The following is a 20992-nucleotide window of genomic DNA, read 5'->3' as shown; positions in this document are numbered from 1 at the left end:
GGAGGGTCTGCAGGCCGAGGGAACAGTAACTGCAGCGCCCTTGGGCCGAGAAAGGACCACGGATGCCTGAGGAACAACGTGAGAGGCGCCAGCGTGGCTGGAGAGCAGGAGAGGGACCCCAGCCTGAAGCACACACCTCCAGCTCTGTCGGCTGTGCTGAGGTCTGAGCCGGGCGGCGACCTCACCTTCCGTCTGGAAGGCTCCCCAGGAAGCTACTTGCAGAGTGGATCACAGAGGAGGAAGACTGGAAGCAGAAAAGCCTGCCTGGAGCATCCAGGCGAGGACTGTGAGACCGAGGGAGGAATCCCTCACGGCTGCCATGCGTGCATATCTTTAGGTTTGAAGAGAGCAGGTCAGAAGAAAAGGCGCCAGGGTGTTGAGGCAGCACAAGTGAGCAGTTTGCAATGATGATGCAACATCAGCGAGTCTTGACTCAGGCGTCCGGGCCAGGCCCCGGCGCCTGCCTGGGCGAGAGCGGCCCCCTCGCGGGGGCGCCCGAGCACCCACCGTCCGCCGCCCCGCCGGAAGTGCTCTCCCGGCCCGCCGCGCCGCGCCGGGGGAAGATGGCGCAGGAGGCCGGCGACATGGACGATGGGCAGGTTTCCGACTCGGATTCCGACATGACGGTGGCACCCAGCGACAGGCCGCTGCCGGTGCCGGTGAGTGCGGAGGGCAGGCGGGTGACTCGGAGCCGGCAGCGCGGGGCCCAGGCGTCCTCCTGTCGGGCGCGCGGAGCCCGGCAGGCGGCGGGGAGACAGCGGGCCCTACGAACCTGGCCTGGCATTTAGCTGCGAGGCGGGGTGCGCGAGGCGTGCGGCTCCCAGAGGCGGGCGTGCGGTTGTCTCTTTCCCGCCTCCCGTGCTCCTCTCCTTGTTTTCTAAACCTACGGAATTCCCCACTGGGCGTCCCTGGGTTCTCCTCGAAGGGCAAATTTTCCCGAACATGTAGAACGTGGGCACGTCGGCCCACAACCAGCCTGTGGCGCTCATTTGCGCCCCGAGGAGAAAGGGAGTGAGGATCGGGAATGAAGTTCATCTCTTGCTCAGGGGCCTGTTCTTCCATATTCCCATGGAACCTAGCTTCGTCGTGCCATAATGTGCCACTGGGTTTTATGTTAGCTCTCCAGGTTTCTAAATAGGCGTTTGTCTTGGCCGCCCTACTAAGTAGCAAGCTGTTTTGAGAAGGCTTTAGTGCCAGGCTGCCCGCGTTGGAATTCCAGAGCCGCCACTTTGTGATCGGTGACAAGGTGTTCAGCCTAGCGCCCCATCTTTAGAGTGGGAATAACAGTACCACAGTGACAGAGTGGCTGTAAGGATTCGGTGGAGCCCAAATGATGGCTGACAAGTGTTAGTGCAGTTATTGTTTACAGGTACGAAGACTTGTCTTCTAGCTTTAAATTACCCCTCCCCCATTTCTAGCACGGATTAGGAGCTCAACAAATACTTTGATGTTTAGTTGAAAAAGCAAAGGTGATTCCTTTTGCATAGAAGCATCTTGGGAAATCGGTACCAATATATTTTGTTTTTCAATCTTTTTCAGTTTTCCGTAAATTGACTCTTGACTTAGTAAACTTAATGCCATGGACTCTGCAGTTTTACAAGTAATTTGTCAGTGATGTTTACACATAGGATTTTACTCTCTAGTCTAAAAGGAACATAGTCCCCAAACCTTATAAAGGCAGTTGATATATCCACATGCATGACAGGCGCCTTTGGAAAATTGGAAAACAAGTTCTAACTGCCTGTAACAGTTGTTCAACATGTGATTTTCAAACGTTCTGACAACTGAAAAGATTGAAAATCTTCTGAAGGTGAGAATTAAGAGCTTTGGCAATTTTTTGGAAAGCTGTTTTAGCACTAAGTGCTGCATTAGCTATATAGAAATAAGAATTTGTGGCTTTAAAAATGGAAATTCCAGGGAGTTCCCTGGTGGTCTAGTGGTTAGTATGGCCACATTCACCGTGGGGGGCCCAGATTCAATTCCTGGTTAGGAAGTAATCTTCGGAAGATCTCTGAAACCAATTCAGTCCCTTACATGGATTTTTCTCTCTCTCTCCTTTTTTTTTTTTTTTTGGCCGCTTGCAGGATCCTTGAGTGACGCAGGCTAACACTCTCAGGGATCCTACAAGTGGCCAAAAAAAAAAAAAAGGAAGTTCCATGTAAACCTTTAGAAATTCAGGCACTGAATTGGTTTCAGAGATCTTCAAAGATCACTGCTGCTTTAAAATGGTTCAGCTGAATCCCTAAATAATTTTTTTTTACATAGCACAGGGTGTGTGGGGGTAATGTCTTTTGTGGAATTGATTGTAATTTTCCTTCACTTGCAGAAAGCACTAGGTGGGGACTGTGGGCTGCGGCCCTTCCAGAGTACTGCAACAGCGTGTGCCCCGGCATCCCATTATCGGACTGTAAAAAGTGTGGATTCAAGTGAAGAGAGCTTTTCAGATTCAGATGATGATAGCTCTGTCTGGAAACGCAAGCGACAGAAATGTTTTAACACCCCTCCCAAACCAGAGCCTTTTCAGTTTGACCAGAGCAGCCAGAAACCACCTATAGCTGGAAGGAAGAAGGTTAACAACATATGGAGTGCGGTGCTGCAAGAACAGAACCAAGATGCAGTGGCCACTGAACTTGGTATCTTGGGAATGGAGGGCACTATTGACAGAAGCCGACAGTCTGAGACCTACAATTATTTACTTGCCAAGAAACTTAAAAGAGAATCTCAAGAACATACAAAAGAATTAGACAAAGAGCTAGAAGAATATATGCATGGTGGCAAAAAAACGGGACCAAAGGAGGAGGAGAATGGGCAAGGCCATCCCAAAAGGAAACGACCTGTCAAAGACAGAGTAGGAGACAGACTAGAAATGAACTATAAAGGCCGCTACGAGATCACAGAGGACGATTCTCAAGAGAGGGTGGCTGATGAAATTTCTTTCAGGTGAGCATTTAAATATTTCTACAAGTGAACACTTGACCAATTATCTTCCATTTATAAGATACACTATAGAGTCCAGATACGTTGATGGTGGTGTTCCTTTCTGAGATTTTTAAATCCAAGGCAAGAACTGGGCTTATGTGGTTATATGAATATGAATATGGTTGGCTGTTCTTAAATTTGGGCAGACCTGATAGAATACTTTTGTAGATTTTTGTGAACTTTTGAGCAACTGTTTCTATTGAGGCCTATAGAACTCTTCAGATAAAAACAGATCCTTTTAAATCATGTGGGTTTCTTGGAGTGTTTTTTTGTTTTTACAACTTTTATTGAGGCTTATTATACATGTAATAAAATTTGTCCTCTTTAAGTGTTGACTTTTTTTTGGTAAATTTATTGGTTGTACAACCATAAAGCACTTTTAAAACATTTCCATCACCCAGTAAGATCCCGCATGCCATATGCCCATTTAAAGTTAGTTCCTATTCCCATTCCCAGGTAACTGCTAATCATTCCATTGCTGTCAAATTGCATTTTTTGAAAATTTCATGTAAATAGAATCACAATATGTAGTCTCTTGTGCCTGGCTATTTTCACGTAGTGCAGTGTTTTTGCTATTCATCCATGTCGTAGCAGTCATCAACAGCTTATATATTTACACACACACACATTTGTATTGGCTATTACACTTTTTGGCAATTATGAATAATTCTGTTATGAACTTCCATGTACACATCTTTGGACACATGTTTTAATTTATTTTGGATAGGAGTAGAGTTATTTGATGTATGGTGAATTTACATTTCATGTATTTTTAACATGAAATTTTTAAAGTTGAAATTTTGTTTACATTTTATTAGCTCTAAATCACTAGTGAACAGTGTCACAAGTTTGAAAACATCTTTGGTTCAAAGGTAATATAACTAGTAGGAAAACAAGTATTTACTTTCCAGGCAAGCCTGTCAATAGTAGTACTGGATTTTTTAAGTACTGAGGTTTGGAATTTGAGTGCTGGAAAGAAACCTAGAGATTTTGTAAACCAGTACTTTCACTTTACAAATAGGAAATTGAGGCCTAGTAGTTGTGTGGTTTGCTCAAAGTCGCTAATGTGTCAGACCTGGAACTGAAGTCTAATCCCTTTATTCCTAGTCTAGTGCTCTTTCCACAATAGAGAGAAAAAAGAAGCCAGAGCTTGGTAGGGAACTGGAAAGACTTCTGTAATATTAATCCTCCTTCATCTCTGCAGAGTATGGTCTCATGTTAGGTTTGCTGCTTACTTAGGCTTCCTGTATTTTTACCTGTCAGTGGTAAAAATAATTATATCTGCTTTGTAAGATTGTTGAGAGAATTAACTGAAATATAGTGCATATATAGTTCTTAGGATTGTGCTTATCTCATAATAAGCCTTTGGTAAATATTAGCCATATCTTCTGTTCTGAGACAGGGAGCCCATGAGGGAAAAGTCCAATCCATTTTAAAGCTCCTAGACATCTCCAGTTAGGAGAGCTAAATTTTAGAAATCGTGATACATGTTTGTTTTTAGACTTGCATTCGTCATGCTGTGTGTGCGTATTTCTTTTGAAATTTGCTGTAATCCCATAAGGCAAAGTGAAGAGGCCAGTATGTAACTTGAGATGGAATCTTGACATTAGTGTCTGCTTGGATGACCCAAGATAAGAATGTTTCCATGTCAGTGATTCCAAGGTTAAATATTGAAGATTTCGGAAAGCAAATGTTACTAGAATGGGATGTTAATTCTGTCTGGGAACTAAATTGGAGACTAAGGTAGATTTCCTCAACTTTATGCAACAAATAAAGAGGTTGATATTACTTCATTTGTTCCTTATCAGGTTGCAGGAACCAAAGAAAGATTTGATAGCCCGAGTAGTGAGAATAATTGGGAACAAAAAGGCAATTGAACTTCTGATGGAAACTGCTGAAGTTGAACAAAACGGTGGCCTTTTTATAATGGTAAGGCTAATAAAATGCCCTTGTCTCTGATTGTTGGTTCTCTTATTTATGGATTATAACCAGTGTGTTTCAGACTTTTAAAAACCTTCATTAATAATGAAAATTGAATTTAAACATTCAGTATGGTCAGTTTTTACAATTAGTACTTTTCTTATTAAAAATATATCTAAATTGTAGCTTGTTAGTGTGTAGTCCACAACAAATCTCTAACAGGCTTCATTAAGGGTAGGGGCTGAATTAAGAAAAAAGTCAGGGCAAAAGGACCTGGAAGCTCAAATTTAGTGAGTATGGGTTTTGGAGTTTGGGGTTTTGAATTTTTGGATGTGCAGCATACTAGATGTGACATTTGGCTAAATTATTTGACTTTGGAGACCTGTCTCAGCTATAAAATGGGATTAATCCTCTAATGTAAGGATTAAATAAGATAATGCGTATATAATGCTGATCATAGTGCCCAGAATTCAGTAGTGGTGAAGAGAAGTGTTATTTTTGGTTAATTTAATTCATACATTCTTGGAAACTGGATTTCATGGGTGGTAGGGGTGAATAGGAAACAAAATGTCTATAAAGAGGCTCCTGGGGTTGAGGAAGGGAAAAAAACAAATAATGGTTAAAAAGTACTTTATTGTCCCAGAATGACTGATAGAGCAGTTCTCTTGCTGGGGCCAGATCACAAGCAGTAACAGTTTATGCCGCAGAGTGAGTGGTCTTGCAGATCTCATTTAATTGAGCTTTCGCCACAGGGTGAGGATGAAAGTGGAATGGTTTCCTTCTTATTTGTTCCTCATGAATTTGAGTAATAACATCACAAGAGACTCCATCAATGTTATACTGTGGAAATGGAGAGAAAAGTAACCAATTAGAAGTGATAGCACTGGGTGAGGAAGCAGCCCATGAACATAGATTATAGAAGTTAACAATAGACTGTAATGATCATGAGTGTAGTGGTGCCCCCTGTCTGTGTTGTGGTTTAAGGCGCTGTTTTAGACACAGGAAGCTTATGTTATAATAGGGGGTGGGAAGGAAGCGGTCTAAAGAATAAATGTAGTATCTTCCAAGTATGCTAGAAAGTGATACCTGCTATGAGAAAAGAAAAAGAGCAAATGGGAAGTCTGGAGAGGCGAGAAGGACACTGCAGTTTAACGGAATGGCATAGTAAATCTTAATAGCTCCTTAGGAATGTCTCTGAAAGTTGCTCTGACCATTCATGGTAAGAGTCTACACAGGATAATTTTTCTGTTCCTTTTTGTAGAATGGTAGTCGAAGAAGAACACCAGGTGGAGTTTTCCTGAATCTCCTGAAAAACACTCCTAGTATCAGTGAGGAACAAATTAAGGTAAAAATGATATGTCCTTGACTTTTAAGATCAATCATGATTTGACTGCCACTCAGCCTCTAGCTTCATTTTCTATTGATCTCTGTTACCTGCTCTGCCTTACGTTGACTGATTTTTTTAGTTGCTCTTTTTAAGTAAAACTTGAACCTCTTATAAAGCTCTGCCTCCTCTTTTTCTCCCCTTTCAGAGCCAAGGTCATGATTTCCTTTTATGGAAATTTTTCCTGGTGTCTTAGCATGTAATTATTTTTTTCTACTCTCCTATAACTTGGCTTTCAGAATCTTAAGGCTTCCCTGGTGGCCTAGACAGTAAAGAATCTGCCCTGCAATGCGGGAAACTTGGGTTCAATCCCTGGGTCGGGAAGATCCCCTGGAGAAGGGAATGGCAGTATTCTTGCCTGGAGAATCCCGTGGACAGAGGAGCCTGGCGGGCTGTAGTCCATGCAGTCACAAAGAGTCAGACATGACTGAGCAACTAACACACACATAACTTGGCCTTCGGGATCTTAGTTCCTTGACCAGGGATCTAGGCCCTCTGCACTGGAAGCATGGAGTCCTAACCACTGGACCACCAGGGAATTCCCTCTATAACTTTTTATTAATGAAAAATTTCAAATGTGCAGAATAGATGAAAAAAATAACAGCATGTATACCAATATAACCTAGTTTTAGAGGTAGTTAATATTTTGACTTTTTTTTTTCTTCTGTACCATTGAGAAATAAGAAGCAAACATTATGACATTCAGCCCTAATTATTTCAACAAGAATCTCGCAATCAGATCAGATCAGTCGTTCAGTCGTGTCTGACTCTTTGTGACCCCATGAATCGCAGCACGCCAGGCCTCCCTGTCCATCACCAACTCCTGGAGTTCACTCAGACGCACGTCCATCGAGTCAGTGATGCCATCCAGCCATCTCATCCTCTGTCGTCCCCTTCTCCTCCTGCCCCCAATCCCTCCCAGCATCAGAGTCTTTTCCAATGAGTCAACTCTTCGCATGAGGTGGCCAAAGTACTGGAGTTTCAGCTTTAGCATCATTCCTTCCAAAGAAATCCCAGGGCTGATCTCCTTTAGAATGGACTGGTTGGATCTCCTTGCAGTCCAAGGGACTCTCAAGAGTCTTCTCCAACACCACAGTTCAAAAGCATCAATTCTTTGGTGCTTAGCCTTCTTCACAGTCCAACTCTCACATCCATACATGACCACAGGAAAAACCATAGCCTTGACTAGACGAACCTTTGTTGGCAAAGTAATGTCTCTGCTTTTGAATATGCTGTCTAGGTTGGTCATAACTTTCCTTCCAAGGAGTAAGCGTCTTTTAATTTCATGGCTGTAGTCACCATCTGTAGTGATTTTGGAGCCCAGAAAAATAAAGTCTGACACTGTTTCCCCATCTATTTCCCATGAAGTGATGGGACCGGATGCCATGATCTTTGTTTTCTGAATGTTGAGCTTTAAGCCAACTTTTTCACTCTCCACTTTCACCTTCATCAAGAGGCTTTTGAGTTCCTCTTCACTTTCTGCCGTAATGGTGGTGTCATCTGCATATCTGAGGTTATTGATATTTCTTCCGGCAATCTTGATTCCAGCTTGTGTTTCTTCCAGTCCAGCGTTTCTCATGATATACTCTGCATATAAGTTAAATAAACAGGATGACAATATACAGCCTTGACGTACTCCTTTTCCTATTTGGAACCAGTCTGTTGTTCCATGTCCAGTTCTAACTGTTGCTTCCTGACCTGCATACAAATTTCTCAAGAGGCAGATCAGGTTGTCTGGTATTCCCATCTCTTTCAGAATTTTCCACAGTTTATTGTGATCCACACAGTCAAAGGCTTTGGCATAGTCAATAAAGCAGAAATAGATGTTTTTCTGGAACTCTCTTGCTTTTTCCATGATCCAGCGGATGTTGGCAATTTGATCTCTGGTTCCTCTGCCTTTTCTAAAACCAGCTTGAACATCAGGAAGTTCACGGTTCACATATTGCTGAAGCCTGGCTTGGAGAATTTTGAGCATTACTTTACTAGCGTGTGAGATGAGTGCAATTGTGCAGTAGTTTGAGCATTCTTTGGCATTGCCTTTCTTTGGGATTGGAATGAAAAGTGACCTTTTCCAGTCCTGTGGCCACTGCTGAATTTTCCAAATTTCCTGGCATATTGAGTGCAGCACTTTCACAGCATCATCTTTCAGGATTTGAAATAGCTCAACTGGAATTCTATCACCTCCACTAGCTTTGTTCGTAGTGATGCTTTCTAAGGCCCACTTGACTTCACATTCCAGGATGTCTGGCTCTAGGTCAGTGATCACACCATCGTGATTATCTGGGTCGTGAAGATCTTTTTTGTACAGTTCTTCTGTGTATTCTTGGCATCTCTTCCTAATATCTTCTGCTTCTGTTAGGTCCATACCATTTCTGTCCTTTATCGAGCCCATCTTTGCAGGAAATGTTCCTTTGGTATCTCTGATTTTACAGTATCCTCCATAACCACACCTAAGAGAAATAAAAATGATAATTTCATAGCATCATCCCATTATCTATGTAGAACTTATTCTGGTTTAATGAATTGTCCCAAGAATGTATTTTCTAGCTTTTTTCCCCCCAAACCAGGATCCTATCTAACAGATTTCCACATCCTTTTTGTTATATCTCTTTTGATCTTTTTAATCCTACATTTTCCTCTATGATGTAGGCCTTTTGATGAGTCCAGGATTGCTCTTACAGAGTGTACCACATTCTGGTGATTGTCTGCTCGTGCATATTTGTTTTGTTTGTTTCTCTATCTCCTGTATTTCTGATAAACAGGAAGCTGGGCACTTTAGTATTCTTAATCATTTTTGTATTACTAGAATGTCATATGGAAAAAACTAAACAGTGTGGGTTTTTCATAGCTCAGAATTTGGTATCTTTTAATTTGTTAATTAAAGAACATGACTTGGCGTTTAGCACATCTAATCAAAATAAAATACTGGCTTCTTACATAGGAAGGAGGTGGTACTCGTGCAACACAGCTACAGTATTTGAGAAATTTTGTATTCTCTTTATTATACCAGTGGGTGATAAAGGTCATAGAAATGTGCTTTAACTGTTTTAATGTAAGGCTAATAGTGACACAAAATTAAAAGCCTTTTCTCTTTAGCTGATGCTCCATGTGGGCATATTTTGCATCTGCTCAGTTTTTTTTCCCCTCACTATTCACTTTTGGTCATTTTTTAAAAAATATGTTATTGAAATTCCTACAAGAAATGTTCCCATTGTTGCACATTTGGAATCTGTATTCTTTAAGTGCTTTTTTCCCTCATTGGACGGTTATTTTGATAACATGAATTTGTAACGAAGTGGATTTCCTTGGGAACACAACTTTTGAGTGATAGAACAGAGCTTATATTAATACCTTAATGTTCTCCCTCCTCCCCTAATATTACCCCTGGCCAGAAGTGTGTACTTAGAAGGAACATTCTTCTCAAGTTTTGTTTGATAGCAAAATGTCACTCTTCTGAAAGATAAAGTATGATGTGATGAAAAGGATTGTCTAAGATTCAAAGTCTAGGTTTTAATCTTAATTTTGCCATTTAGCACTTGTACACTGTGAGAAGATTGCTTACTGTCTCCCCCAGCCTTGATTTTTTCATCTATAAAGTGAGGATTTTAATATGCGCCCTGCCTGTTTAATATTACTATAAAAGAGTTAAATAAAATGATATCTAAAAAAGCTTTTTCTTGGTAACTAAATCTGGACAGAGAGTTTCCAGAAGGAGAGAAGAAAAGAACATTTATTTACCGTGAGCCTGGCACTAAGGCCAATATTTACAGGACTTACTCTTGACAGCCTGCAATTGGGTGTCACCCTGCTCTGCAGATGAAGGCAGGAAAAGGACAGGTCTGGGATCACACAGGACTCTGCGTTCAGACCCATGTTGTTTCCACTGAATCACCGGTCTTTGAAATTCAGTTCTTCTAACTTGCCGTGGAGAAGGGAATTTAATCTTTGTAGATTTTTATCGTAAACTGTCAGAAACATTGCATTATAATAAACACTGGAAACATTTTTAATAGTATCCAATAATAGAGAAATGTTGACTTAAAACAACTATTGTGTAGCCTCTATTTTTGTGAAGCAATTCTAAGAAAATTAGAAAATAAAATAATAGCTGAAAGGCAGAGTACAGATTTTTAAAGAAAAAGAGTCATGGGACAATAGATTGGTAGTTAAAACACCAAAATGTTACCAGTGCTTTGGTCTATTGTGAGGGGTTAGAAATGTTTTGGCTTTTAAGATTTTTTTCTGTTTTTTCCAAATTTTCTGTTGTATATGGATTGACTACCTTTGTTACTAGAAAGAAAAATCTGAAGGTAGATATAATTTTATTGCAGGTAATTTCATATTTCATTCAAATAATGGTGTTATAATTTTTCTTTTAGTCACTTTTATCATCACTCTTTAGTCACTCTTATTAACAATCACAGTCTGTAGAATTTGGAAGCCAGAACTGAACTGAGTGGGCTTGTTTTCAACTTTTTCTCATTTGATTTTATTTTAGTTTGTGGCCTTATAATTTTTTTTCTAGAGAATACAAAGTTTGTGAAGATAAAAAGAGTAAGAATAGTTAGAGGTTAATTTGCTATATTTTTTTAAAGTCCATCTGCAGCGATCTCCCTCTTAAAGTAGTATGCACTAGGTTCTTAACTTGTGGATGGGAGAAGAAAAACTTCTCTCAATTTATCTATTGTCTGCATTTGTTGTAATACATTAACAATGTGATAAAAAGACATTTCTTTAGGCCATTCCCTGGTTTGTTTTATTTAAGTATATAACCCATGGGAATGACATTTCCTCTTTAATAAGGTTTGCTGTATTTGGAGGGAAAGGGGAGACTTCATAATTTAATTTAGTATTGCCAGGCATTGTACTAGTTAGAATTGTTTTTATCAAGATGTTTGGATGTGTTTTCATATAAAATGAAAATACTGCTACTATGCTCCACTTAAAGGTAAGTAGACACTAGAAAAAATTGTGAATTTTCACACTGTTGTGAAGGCAACATAACAGGGTTTAAGAATATGGTAGTTTTAATAAATAGTAGTTCTTGTTTACTAAAGTTGTTCCTTTATTGTAGGACATTTTCTACCTTGAAAATCAAAAGGAATATGAAAATAAAAAAGCTGCTAGAAAGAGAAGAATTCAAGTGATGGGGAAAAAGATGAAACAAGCCATTAAAAACCTAAATTTTCAAGAAGATGATGATACATCACGAGAGACGTTTGCAAGTGACACTAATGAGGCCCTGGCCTCTCTCGATGAATCACAGGAAGGACATGGAGAAACAAAGTTGGATGCAGAGGAAGCCATTGAGGTTGATCATTCTCACGATTTGGACATGTTTTAGTACATTTTGAGGAATAGACCTTTCTAAGATAACATTGTAATAAACCATTTCTACTGAGATTATTTTACTTTGCACTGATAAACACAAAAATCTGGAGAGAACTGTTACCTTGTTTTAAATAAAATTGAATATGTGGGAGATGAATGTGATAAGAACATTTAAAACTTTCTCATGTCTGACAAAATATTTAAAAGTATATAGTGGAAGATTTAATTTCTTAATCTATTGCATGTGCTAATTATTACTAGTTGATAATCAATTTTGTCCAGATCATTATAACATGCCGTTCAAAAGTTTTTCTGATTTGTCTTTGCAATGAACTACGATTGGTTTCAAAACATTCCATTAAAAGATCCTATTAAGACATAAATTGTTAAGCTATTACAAATGCATTCAAGTTTAGTTTTTCTGTGTTTTAAGAACTCTTAGGCTTTTAATGATAGAAACTAAAAATAGGTTTATACTAGTGGCTCTTCCCGCTTATGTGTTTGTTCCGAAGTAAATAAACATCAGAAGCTTTTCAAAGAAGTATCAGTTCATAACTTTAGCTTTGTTTTTGACTTATTAGTTACTTTGGTCATATTTAAATGCTGAATATAATCCATACGTGCATAATTACAGTGACATTTAAGAAATTCCCAGTGGTGGCCTGCCTAAGACAGTTTTACCTTATGTTAAGGAAGTTAGGTATTAAAAATGTTTCTTCTGCATGATGTTTAAAATTATTCATTTTTATTTAAGAAAATAAAGGTAGTTTACTTAAGGTGTCCCAAGAGTTGACTACAGTTTACAGAGTAAGCAAAAATATGTAGGAAGCAGTTATTATCTATTCTTTGCAATAATGTACTTGAAGTCTTTCAGTAATTTTTGAAACACATAATCATTGAATTTGGATCTAAGCAGGGAAGGAAGAGGAAAATGGTTATTGGTTACATTTTATTCGTAAAGAATGCAGAAATAAAATTGGAATTCTGGAAGTCAATGAGTTTTGAGTGATTTTATTTTTTAATCTCAAATTTTCTTTCATAAAATTGCCATAACCAAGGAAAGAAGCATTTTAAATAGGTAAGTATTTAAATATTGTCCCTAAAGGTTTTTTTTAACCTTTATTTATTTATTTGAAGAATTTTTTTTCTAATTGAAGTATAGTTGACTTACAGTATTAAATTAGTTTCGGGTATACAGGATAGTGGTTCAGTATTTTTATATATTGTAAAATGATCACCGCAGTTCCTGATATTACTTTGTGTGAGGTGATTTTAAAGGTCTGATATATTAGGTAAGATAACACTCAGAAATCTAAATGTCATGTATCCTTGTAAATATTACCAAGTTTTCTAGTGAAAGTTACAGTTTTTGAAGGATATTAATGTCTCAGGCTACTTCATCTTTAGTGGCTGGCTCATTTCTCCCCCACCCTGCTTCCTAGCTTGTTTTCCTTATTTTCTTAACATTTGCAAACTACACAGATATCTGGATTGTATTACATCCTAATGGTATAGAAACCAGTGCTTCAGTTTTTAAGGTTTAAAGTTTTATTTATTAATATTACTCTTCTCTAAACCTTTTTGATTATCCAGATCTAGGAATGTTACAAACTCTTGCTAGAAATGTATTCCCTTAATACTGTCACCATACCAGCATACATTACAGTCATTCTTCCTGCTCAGCCAAACATTGTTCTGCTTGCTGGCTAGTAGGATTAACAGTAATAGCCCTCTGTGTCTCTGGCTTAGTTATTTAGGTGCTCATCCTCACTCATAACCTTTATTAGAATGAGTTTTTTTTACCTAAAATACTCTGTGACTCAACTCAAAACCTAGAAGATAAAATGGGTTAGATTGGTTTGGGTTAAGGCAAGTTTGATTTACACTCACAGGTATCTAAATAAAATCAGCTATGTGCAATATATAAAGAGGAAAATACGAAGTGATTATTTGTGAGTAATAATTGCTTAGTCCACTATATTTCCTAGTATCTTTGTCAAAGTTGTAGTAAGTCTGCAAACATACTTATTTTTTAAGTGCTCATGATAAGGATGATGATATACTCAAGGAGTATTTAAAAAACACTGAAAATGGCTCTAAGCCCCACATTCTTAACTGCTGAAGCAATTGCTCTGGGTTGCTATGAAGTTAGCAAAACATTGTTACATCTGAGGCAGCACTGTCGTCATAATTAGTAGGCTAGTGAAGTTCTAGATGAGAATTCCTGTCACTACTGGCAGTGATGGCTTCAGGCAAAGACACTTGTCCGATCCTACCTAAACTCACCAACAACTGTTCTGATGAGAATTCAGATAAGCTTGCTAATAAGTGAGGACTTAACGGTTTGGGGTTTTCCCGTGGTTTTGTTTGTTTTCAGTCTGGGAGTTACATTCATGGGGACGCCAATTCTGTGCTTCCCCTTGGTATCTATATAGAAAACTGTTCCAGAACAAAACTGTGTGTGCTAGAGAAAGCAAGACTGTCCTGAGTGTAGAGCATGTACTAAATTCAGAAGCTAAATTAGTGATTTTTGTGACTGGCCAGAGATTCCTTTAGCCAGAGCATAGGCCTGAGCTAAATCATGGTGTGCTGTTTTTTCCCCTTAAAATAAGGCCAAAATGAACATGAGCAAATTGTAAAGGACAGCATGCAGTTAATGATATCCAGAGTGGACTCTTGGTGACACTTGGGGATTTAATGGGTCGGTTATCTACTATTAATAGGTGAGTCTCAAGGCAGTGACAGCTCTGTCCTGCAGATGCAGGGGTCCAAACCTCACAGACACAACTGCTTCCATTCCCTCAAATGATGCTAAAGCAATTGTATTTAGTTCACAAGATACCCTTTCTTCTTGCTTTCTTAATCTTCAGGTGTGAGATTCATTTGCCACGATTTTCCTTAAAGCAAGGGATGATCCCAAGACATTATGTAATGCCTTGGAAACAGAACATGAAATTCAGGAATGTGAATCTGAAGGTATTTTCCTATAAATATTCATAATTTTTAGAAAAACTATAGTATGTAATATATCTGTGAATAAGCATACAGCTCTACAGTGTTTTGAAATTTATTTTTCATTTGTTCAGCTTTATTGAGGAACAATAGACAAATATGATTGTGTATATTTAAAGTATACAACATAGGACTTCCCTGGTAGTCTAGTGGTTAAGACTCGTGCTTCCACCGCAAGAGGCACAGGTTTGATCCCTGGTTGGGGAAGTTCCTCATGCCGTGTGGTGTGGCTGAAAAAAACTGGAAAATTGTGAATCGCTATGTTGTACAGCAGAAACTTACGTAATATTGTACATCAACTATACCTCAACAACAACAACAAAATTTGAGGGCAACTCGGGGAAATATTTATAGCATATACAGCAAAGGGCTGCTGCTGCTGCTGCCAAGTCGCTTCGTGTCCAACTCTGTGCGACCCCATAGACGGCAGCCCACAGGCTTCCCCGTCCCTGGGATTCTCTAGGCAAGAACACTGGAGTGGGTTGCCATTTCCTTCTCCAATGCATGAAAGTGAAAAGTGAAAGTGAAGTCGCTCAGTTGTGTCCGACTCTTTGCGACCCCATGGACTGCAGCCCACCAGGCTCCTCCGTCCATGAGATTCTCCAGGCAACAGTACTGGAGTGGGGTGCCATTGCAAAGCGCTAGTTTATTTTAAAAAATCTAAAAATAGGAGCTTCCCTCTAGTGGTTAGGAATCTGCCTGCCTGTGAATGGGACACAGGTTGGATCACCGGTCCAAGATGATTCCATATGCCATGGGGCAGCTCAGCCCACGCACCTAGAGCCGGTACCTGCAACAAGAGAAGCCACCACAGTAAGTCCACACACTGCAACTGGAGAAAGTCCACATGAGCAAGGAAGACCCAGTGCTGCCCAAAATAAATAAAATTGTTAAGTGTACAGCCCGTTGCTTCTAGTGGAGGTGATGGAATTCCAGTTGAGCTATTCTAAATCCTGAAAGATGATGCTATGAAAGTGTTGCACTCAATATGCCAGCAAATTTGGAAAATTCAGCAGTGGCCACAGGACTGGAAAAGGTCAGTTTTCACTCCAATCCCAAAGAAAGGCAATGCCAAAGAATGCTCAAACTACTGCACAATTGCACTCATCTCACACGCTAGTAAAGTAATGCTCAAAATTCTCCAAGCCAGGCTTCAGCAATATGTAAACCGTGAACTTCCTGATGTTCAAGCTGGTTTTAGAAAAGGCAGAGGACCCAGAGATCAAATTGCCAACATCTGCTGGATCATGGAAAAAGCAAGAGAGTTCCAGAAAAACATCTATTTCTACTTTATTGACTATGCCAAAGCATAGTGTGGATCACAATAAACTGTGGAAAATTCTGAAAGAGATGGGAATACCAGACCACCTGATCTGCCTCTTGCGAAATGTGTATGCGGGTCAGGAAGCAACAGTTAGAACTGGACATGGAACAACAGACTGGTTCCAAATAGGAAAAGGAGTTCATCAAGGCTGTATATTGTCACCCTGCTTATTTAACCTATATGCAGAGTACATCATGAGAAACGCTGGACTGGAAGAAACACAAGATGGGATCAAGATTGCCGGGAGAAATATCAATAACCTCAGATATGCAGATGACACCACCATTATGGCAGAAAGTGAAGAGGAACTAAAAAGCCTCTTGATGAAAGTGAAAGTGGAGAGTGAAAAAGTTGGCTTAAAGTTCAACATTCAGAAAACAAAGATCATGGCATCCAGTCCCACTACTTCATGGGAAATAGATGGGGAAACAGTGGAAACAGTGTCAGACTTTATTTTTCTGGGCTCCAAAATCACTACAGATGGTGACTACAGCCATGAAATTAAAAGATGCTTACTCCTTGGAAGGAAAGTTATGACCAACCTAGATAGCATATTGAAAAGCAGAGACATTACTTTGCCAACAAAGGTTCGTCTAGTCAAGGCTATGGTTTTTCCTGTGGTCATGTATGGATGTGAGAGTTGGACTGTGAAGAAGGCTGAGCGCCGAAGAACTGATGCTTTTCAACTGTGGTGTTGGAGAAGACTCTTGAGAGTCCCTTGGACTGCAAGGAGATCCAACCAGTCCATTCTGAAGGAGATCAGCCCTGGGATTTCTTTGGAAGGAATGATGCTAAAGCTGAAACTCCAGTACTTTGGCCACCTCATGCGAAGAGTTGACTCATTGGAAAAGACTCTGATGCTGGGAGGGATTGGGGGCAGGAGGAGAAGGGGACGACAGAGGATGAGATGGCTGGATGGCATCACTGACTCGATGGACATGAGTCTGGGTGAACTCCGGGAGGTGGTGATGGACAGGGAGGCCTGGCGTCCTGTGATTCATGGGGTCCCAAAGAGTCGGACACGACTAAGTGACTGATCTTATCTGATTACCAAGATCAAGAGAATTAACACATTCATCATCTCCCCTAGCTACCTTTTTTCCTTGTAGTAAGAATGCCTCAGATGTACTCTCACCAGCTCTCAAGTACACAGTACCATTTTATTAACTACAGTCACTGTGTTGAACATTAGACCCTTAGAACTTACTCTTCCTAAAACTGAAAGTTTGTACCCTTTGTCTCATTTCTTCCTCTTCCCAGGCCTTGACAACCACCATTCTAACAAAAGTTGTTTGGTGCACCTGCCACATAAACTTGTAAACAAAAGTTAAATAGCAATATCTTACTCAAATACCCCAATTATAAACTTAAAATAGATAAACCAAAAGATATCAGAAATATATGTCTACACTTGTTCTACATAATGCCAACTCACAGTTGTTAAGTTCATCAGTCGTAGGCACCATTAATTTCAAGGCTGTAGTACAGAGTGTGTATTTTTTTATTGAAGTATATTTCATTTTCAATGTGTTAAATTCTGCTGTACAACAAAGTGATTCAGTTATTTATATATATATATACACACACACACATATATATATATATATACCCACATTCTTTTTTATATTCTTTTCCTTTAATGGCTTATTACAGGAGATTGAATATATTTCTCTGTGCCATACTGTAGGACCTTGTTTATCCATTCTATATATTCTAATAGTTTGCATCTGATAATCCCAAACTCCCAATCCAACTCTCCCCTACCTCTCCTCCCCCTTGGCAACCACAAGTCTGTTCTTTGCAGAGAGTGTTTTTACAGCTGTACTGCATACTCAGGTTGAAAGCTATGTGAACAGTTTGGCTAGATTTATAGATAAGACTCCTTGTTCACTCAGTGCTTCTATTCAGTACTCAGCAATTTCAAAACATTTTCCAAATTCAGATTGACCATTCACTTGTGAAAAGGTAAGTTGTTTCTTTAAAAGAGAATATAATATTCTGTAATAATCAGACAACAAGAAGTTTCAAGTTACGATTCCTAGGAAGAAATGTGTGTATGTAACTAATTTCCACATTTCTAATCAATAAGCAATTAATGTTGAATAAGAATATACTTTACCAAAACAGATGATATTATAAAATGTGAATATTATATATGAAACATTTCTATTATTCTTGACCTTACTCTTTAGAGCTATAATTTAGCATAAATTTTTCATTGTTATTTCACTTCTGCAATTTAGTTGACAGTGTTCCTAACAGTTTTAAAGTGTAATTAACAACTGGTGTATGGAGCATCTATCTTACAGAGTAAAAGTGAAAACTAAACGAGAATTATAATGAAGTGAATGTGCACTGAGTAAATGGTAGCTTTGCTTTACTTCCATTGTATGATTTTTCCTATAGGAGATGAAATAGCTATTTAACAACATAAAAACAAGAGCACAGCATAGGAGAGAGGGGGCTGCACCCCAAGACCAGGCCAGACTTTATTCAGCAATATCAGAGAATCAGAAATAGATGTACAATTCAGATAATAACCTCTTACTACAGATAATAAGTAACTGTTACCTATCCAACCGCAGTTGCAGCAGCCTCCGCATACTCTGCAGCTTATTTTACTTTGTGTTGTTGTTTCGTTTCTCAGTGGTGTCGACTCTTTGCAATCCCATGGACAGTAGCCCACCAGGCTCCTCTGTGCATGGGATTTCCCAGGCAAGAATACCTGAGTGAGTTGCCATTTCCTTCTCAGGGATCTTCCTGACATAGGGATGGAACCCAAGTCTCCTGCACTGGCAGGCAGATTCTTTACCATTGAGCCACCAGGGAAGCCCTAAAAAGAGCTTTGAAAGTCAGCAAAAGATTTTTCATTCACATATAATGTTTTATTCAACACTCAAAGAATTGTTTAATAATTCCCATTTTATATTTGAGAAAACTGAGTCCCACAGTGCATAAATGACTTGTACAAGGACACATAAGTGGTGAAGCTAAAGGTCAGTGACCTGACTCCAAGTTTAGAGTCTGCAGCCCACACCCCTGGCTCTTCCTATTGGTTGGAAGACACCAGTTAGCACTGCTTTTTTAAAAAAAAGGGTTAGTGCTCTGCCCACTAGAGATTCCTTCTTGACAGTAACAGAAAAACTACTGGGCAACTTCCATCTTAATAAAGTAAATTTTTGGTGTGATATACAGCAGATTTTTTTCTTCCTCCTAGCACGCAGAAGCATGTGGGATCCATGCTGGCCCTTTGGAAGACTCTCTGTTTTTGGATCACAGTGAAAGGCTTTGCCATGGGGAAGATCGTAAAGTTGTCTTGAAGAAAGGCCCACCAGAAATAAAAATTGCAGATATGCCTCTGCATTCCCCTCTCTCCAGGTACCAAAGCACTGTGATTTCCCATGGCTTCAGGAGGCGACTGATCTGATCGAAGAATAAAATAATCAAGTAGTTCAGTCTCTCCCTCTCTCTCTTCCATAAATATTTCACCTACAGGTTTAATTTATTCAAAGGCTATAAGGCAACTGCATATTTTTTTACATTATTATAGCCTAGAAAGAAAATAGTCTCTGAGAACACCTGAGATGAAGTAGAGGAGCAAGGAAAACTGTTTCACTGAAATTAATTTCAGAGAAAGTAGTTAAGAAACAGCAGACTGATCCAGAACCACCATCTATCTTCACCACACTCCTCTACCTTTTTTTCCTCCTCATTCCATCCTTAATATTCATCTCTTCCAAAACTCAATGTCAGGTAAACCAAACTGAGATAGAGTTGGAGGATGTGGGATTATTTTTGCTACTTTTCTGATTGCCCCAACACCTTTCTCTCTGCCTCCCTCACCAACACACATACCCCTAAGGCTAAAAGAGACTGGTAACTAACCAATATGGTTATTAGAAGTGTTTGGTAGACAACTTTATGATGCATCATATAATTTTAGCTGAGATATACTTTCCATATTGGTTCAGTGTATTCAAGTATCAATATCCTACAGCAAAGAATTGATTCACATAACTTAAGAAATAAGAATGACAATGTGTAAAAATGATGCACTGCTGTGGAAGACAGTATAGTGGTTTCTCAAATAATTACACACAGAATTACCTTATGATCCAGCAATTTCAATTCTAGGCATATGCCCCAAAGAATTAAAAGCAGTGACTTCAACAAATATTTGTACACCAATGTTCACAGCAGCATTATTTATTATAGCCAAAAGGTAGAAACAAATGTCCATCAACATTTGTTGGGGAGGAAAAAATTTTCCTCTATTCTTCTAGGTTCTTCTGATGGGTTTAAGAATTGAATTGACATGAGACAGATTAACAGGAGAAAATCAAACAAACGTTAAATAACATGTATTCATGGGAGAGACCCGGGAAAACTGAGTAACTCACCAAAATGACTGAAACCCTCACTTTATATATCATCTTCAGCTAAAGACAGAAGAGGATTGGAGAATAGTGGTCTGGGCTTCAAAGAGGAGGAAGGTAATTGACATGGAGACGGAAAAGCAAACGTTCTGTAAATGTTTGTTGGGCCATGCAGAAACAATATGACATAGAGTGGAAAGAGATCTCGAGCATTTCCCCCACCATACCTTGCTCATGTTTTTGCAGACATCTCTGGCGAAAGCTCTATTCTTATAATAAGCCTTCTATCTAAATTCCTTTAGGCACTTTAGGGTACCTGGCTCAGTGACAGTCTCCTCACCCAACAGTATCAATTATTCTGTTCTACTTAATTTTCTCTAATTTTGCGTGACCCTCTAAATTACATCCTAGTAAGTGATTCTCTTTCAGATTATTCCTCATCTAATTTCACTCTCTTAAATGTAAACTGTAATTTGTGCCTATGGCTTCCTTCTTTAAAAATTCCAGGGACTTCCCTGGTGGCCCAGTGGCTAAGACTCTGAGCTCCTAATGAAGAGGGCCCCCTGGTTCAATCCCTGGTCAGGGAACTAGATCCCACATGCTGCACCTAAGAGCCCACATGCCTCAATAAAAAACATGGCTCAGCCAAATAAAAAAATATGCTTT

At 39.4% G+C, this 20992-nt stretch overlaps 2 protein-coding genes across 2 annotated transcripts; both read left to right on the top strand.

Annotated features, from left to right (window-relative positions):
- The first annotated feature begins 217 nt into the window (after positions 1–217).
- PHAX (phosphorylated adaptor for RNA export) lies at positions 218–12609 on the top strand. The gene is made up of 5 exons (XM_061422926.1): positions 218–659; positions 2327–2940; positions 4788–4908; positions 6161–6244; positions 11358–12609. Exons 1-5 carry the CDS (start codon positions 405–407, stop codon positions 11625–11627), a joined length of 1344 nt encoding a protein of 447 aa, XP_061278910.1. The 5' UTR covers positions 218–404; the 3' UTR covers positions 11628–12609.
- Positions 12610–13817: 1208 nt separating this feature from the next.
- On the top strand, positions 13818–19405 carry SPMIP10 (sperm microtubule inner protein 10). Its single transcript, XM_061422927.1, has 3 exons — positions 13818–13942; positions 14485–14590; positions 19168–19405. Exons 1-3 carry the CDS (start codon positions 13857–13859, stop codon positions 19375–19377), a joined length of 402 nt encoding a protein of 133 aa, XP_061278911.1. The 5' UTR covers positions 13818–13856; the 3' UTR covers positions 19378–19405.
- The last annotated feature ends 1587 nt before the right edge of the window (positions 19406–20992 follow it).

Source organism: Bos javanicus, chromosome 7 (genome assembly GCF_032452875.1).
Source record: "Bos javanicus breed banteng chromosome 7, ARS-OSU_banteng_1.0, whole genome shotgun sequence".
NCBI lineage: Eukaryota > Metazoa > Chordata > Mammalia > Artiodactyla > Bovidae > Bos > Bos javanicus.
This window is presented reverse-complemented; position numbering and strand designations above follow the sequence as displayed.

What these genes read in the sequence shown, in the direction of transcription:
- PHAX (XM_061422926.1), top strand. Translation starts at nt 405, where the DNA reads ATGATGATGCAACATCAGCGAGTCTTGACTCAGGCGTCCGGGCCAGGC. An exon ending in ACAGGCCGCTGCCGGTGCCG is followed by an intron (nt 660 to 2,326) that starts GTGAGTGCGGAG and finishes CTTCACTTGCAG; the next exon opens with AAAGCACTAGGTGGGGACTG. An exon ending in ACGGTGGCCTTTTTATAATG is followed by an intron (nt 4,909 to 6,160) that starts GTAAGGCTAATA and finishes TCCTTTTTGTAG; the next exon opens with AATGGTAGTCGAAGAAGAAC.
- SPMIP10 (XM_061422927.1), top strand. Translation starts at nt 13,857, where the DNA reads ATGGCTTCAGGCAAAGACACTTGTCCGATCCTACCTAAACTCACCAAC. An exon ending in TCAGATAAGCTTGCTAATAA is followed by an intron (nt 13,943 to 14,484) that starts GTGAGGACTTAA and finishes CTTAATCTTCAG; the next exon opens with GTGTGAGATTCATTTGCCAC. An exon ending in TCAGGAATGTGAATCTGAAG is followed by an intron (nt 14,591 to 19,167) that starts GTATTTTCCTAT and finishes TCTTCCTCCTAG; the next exon opens with CACGCAGAAGCATGTGGGAT.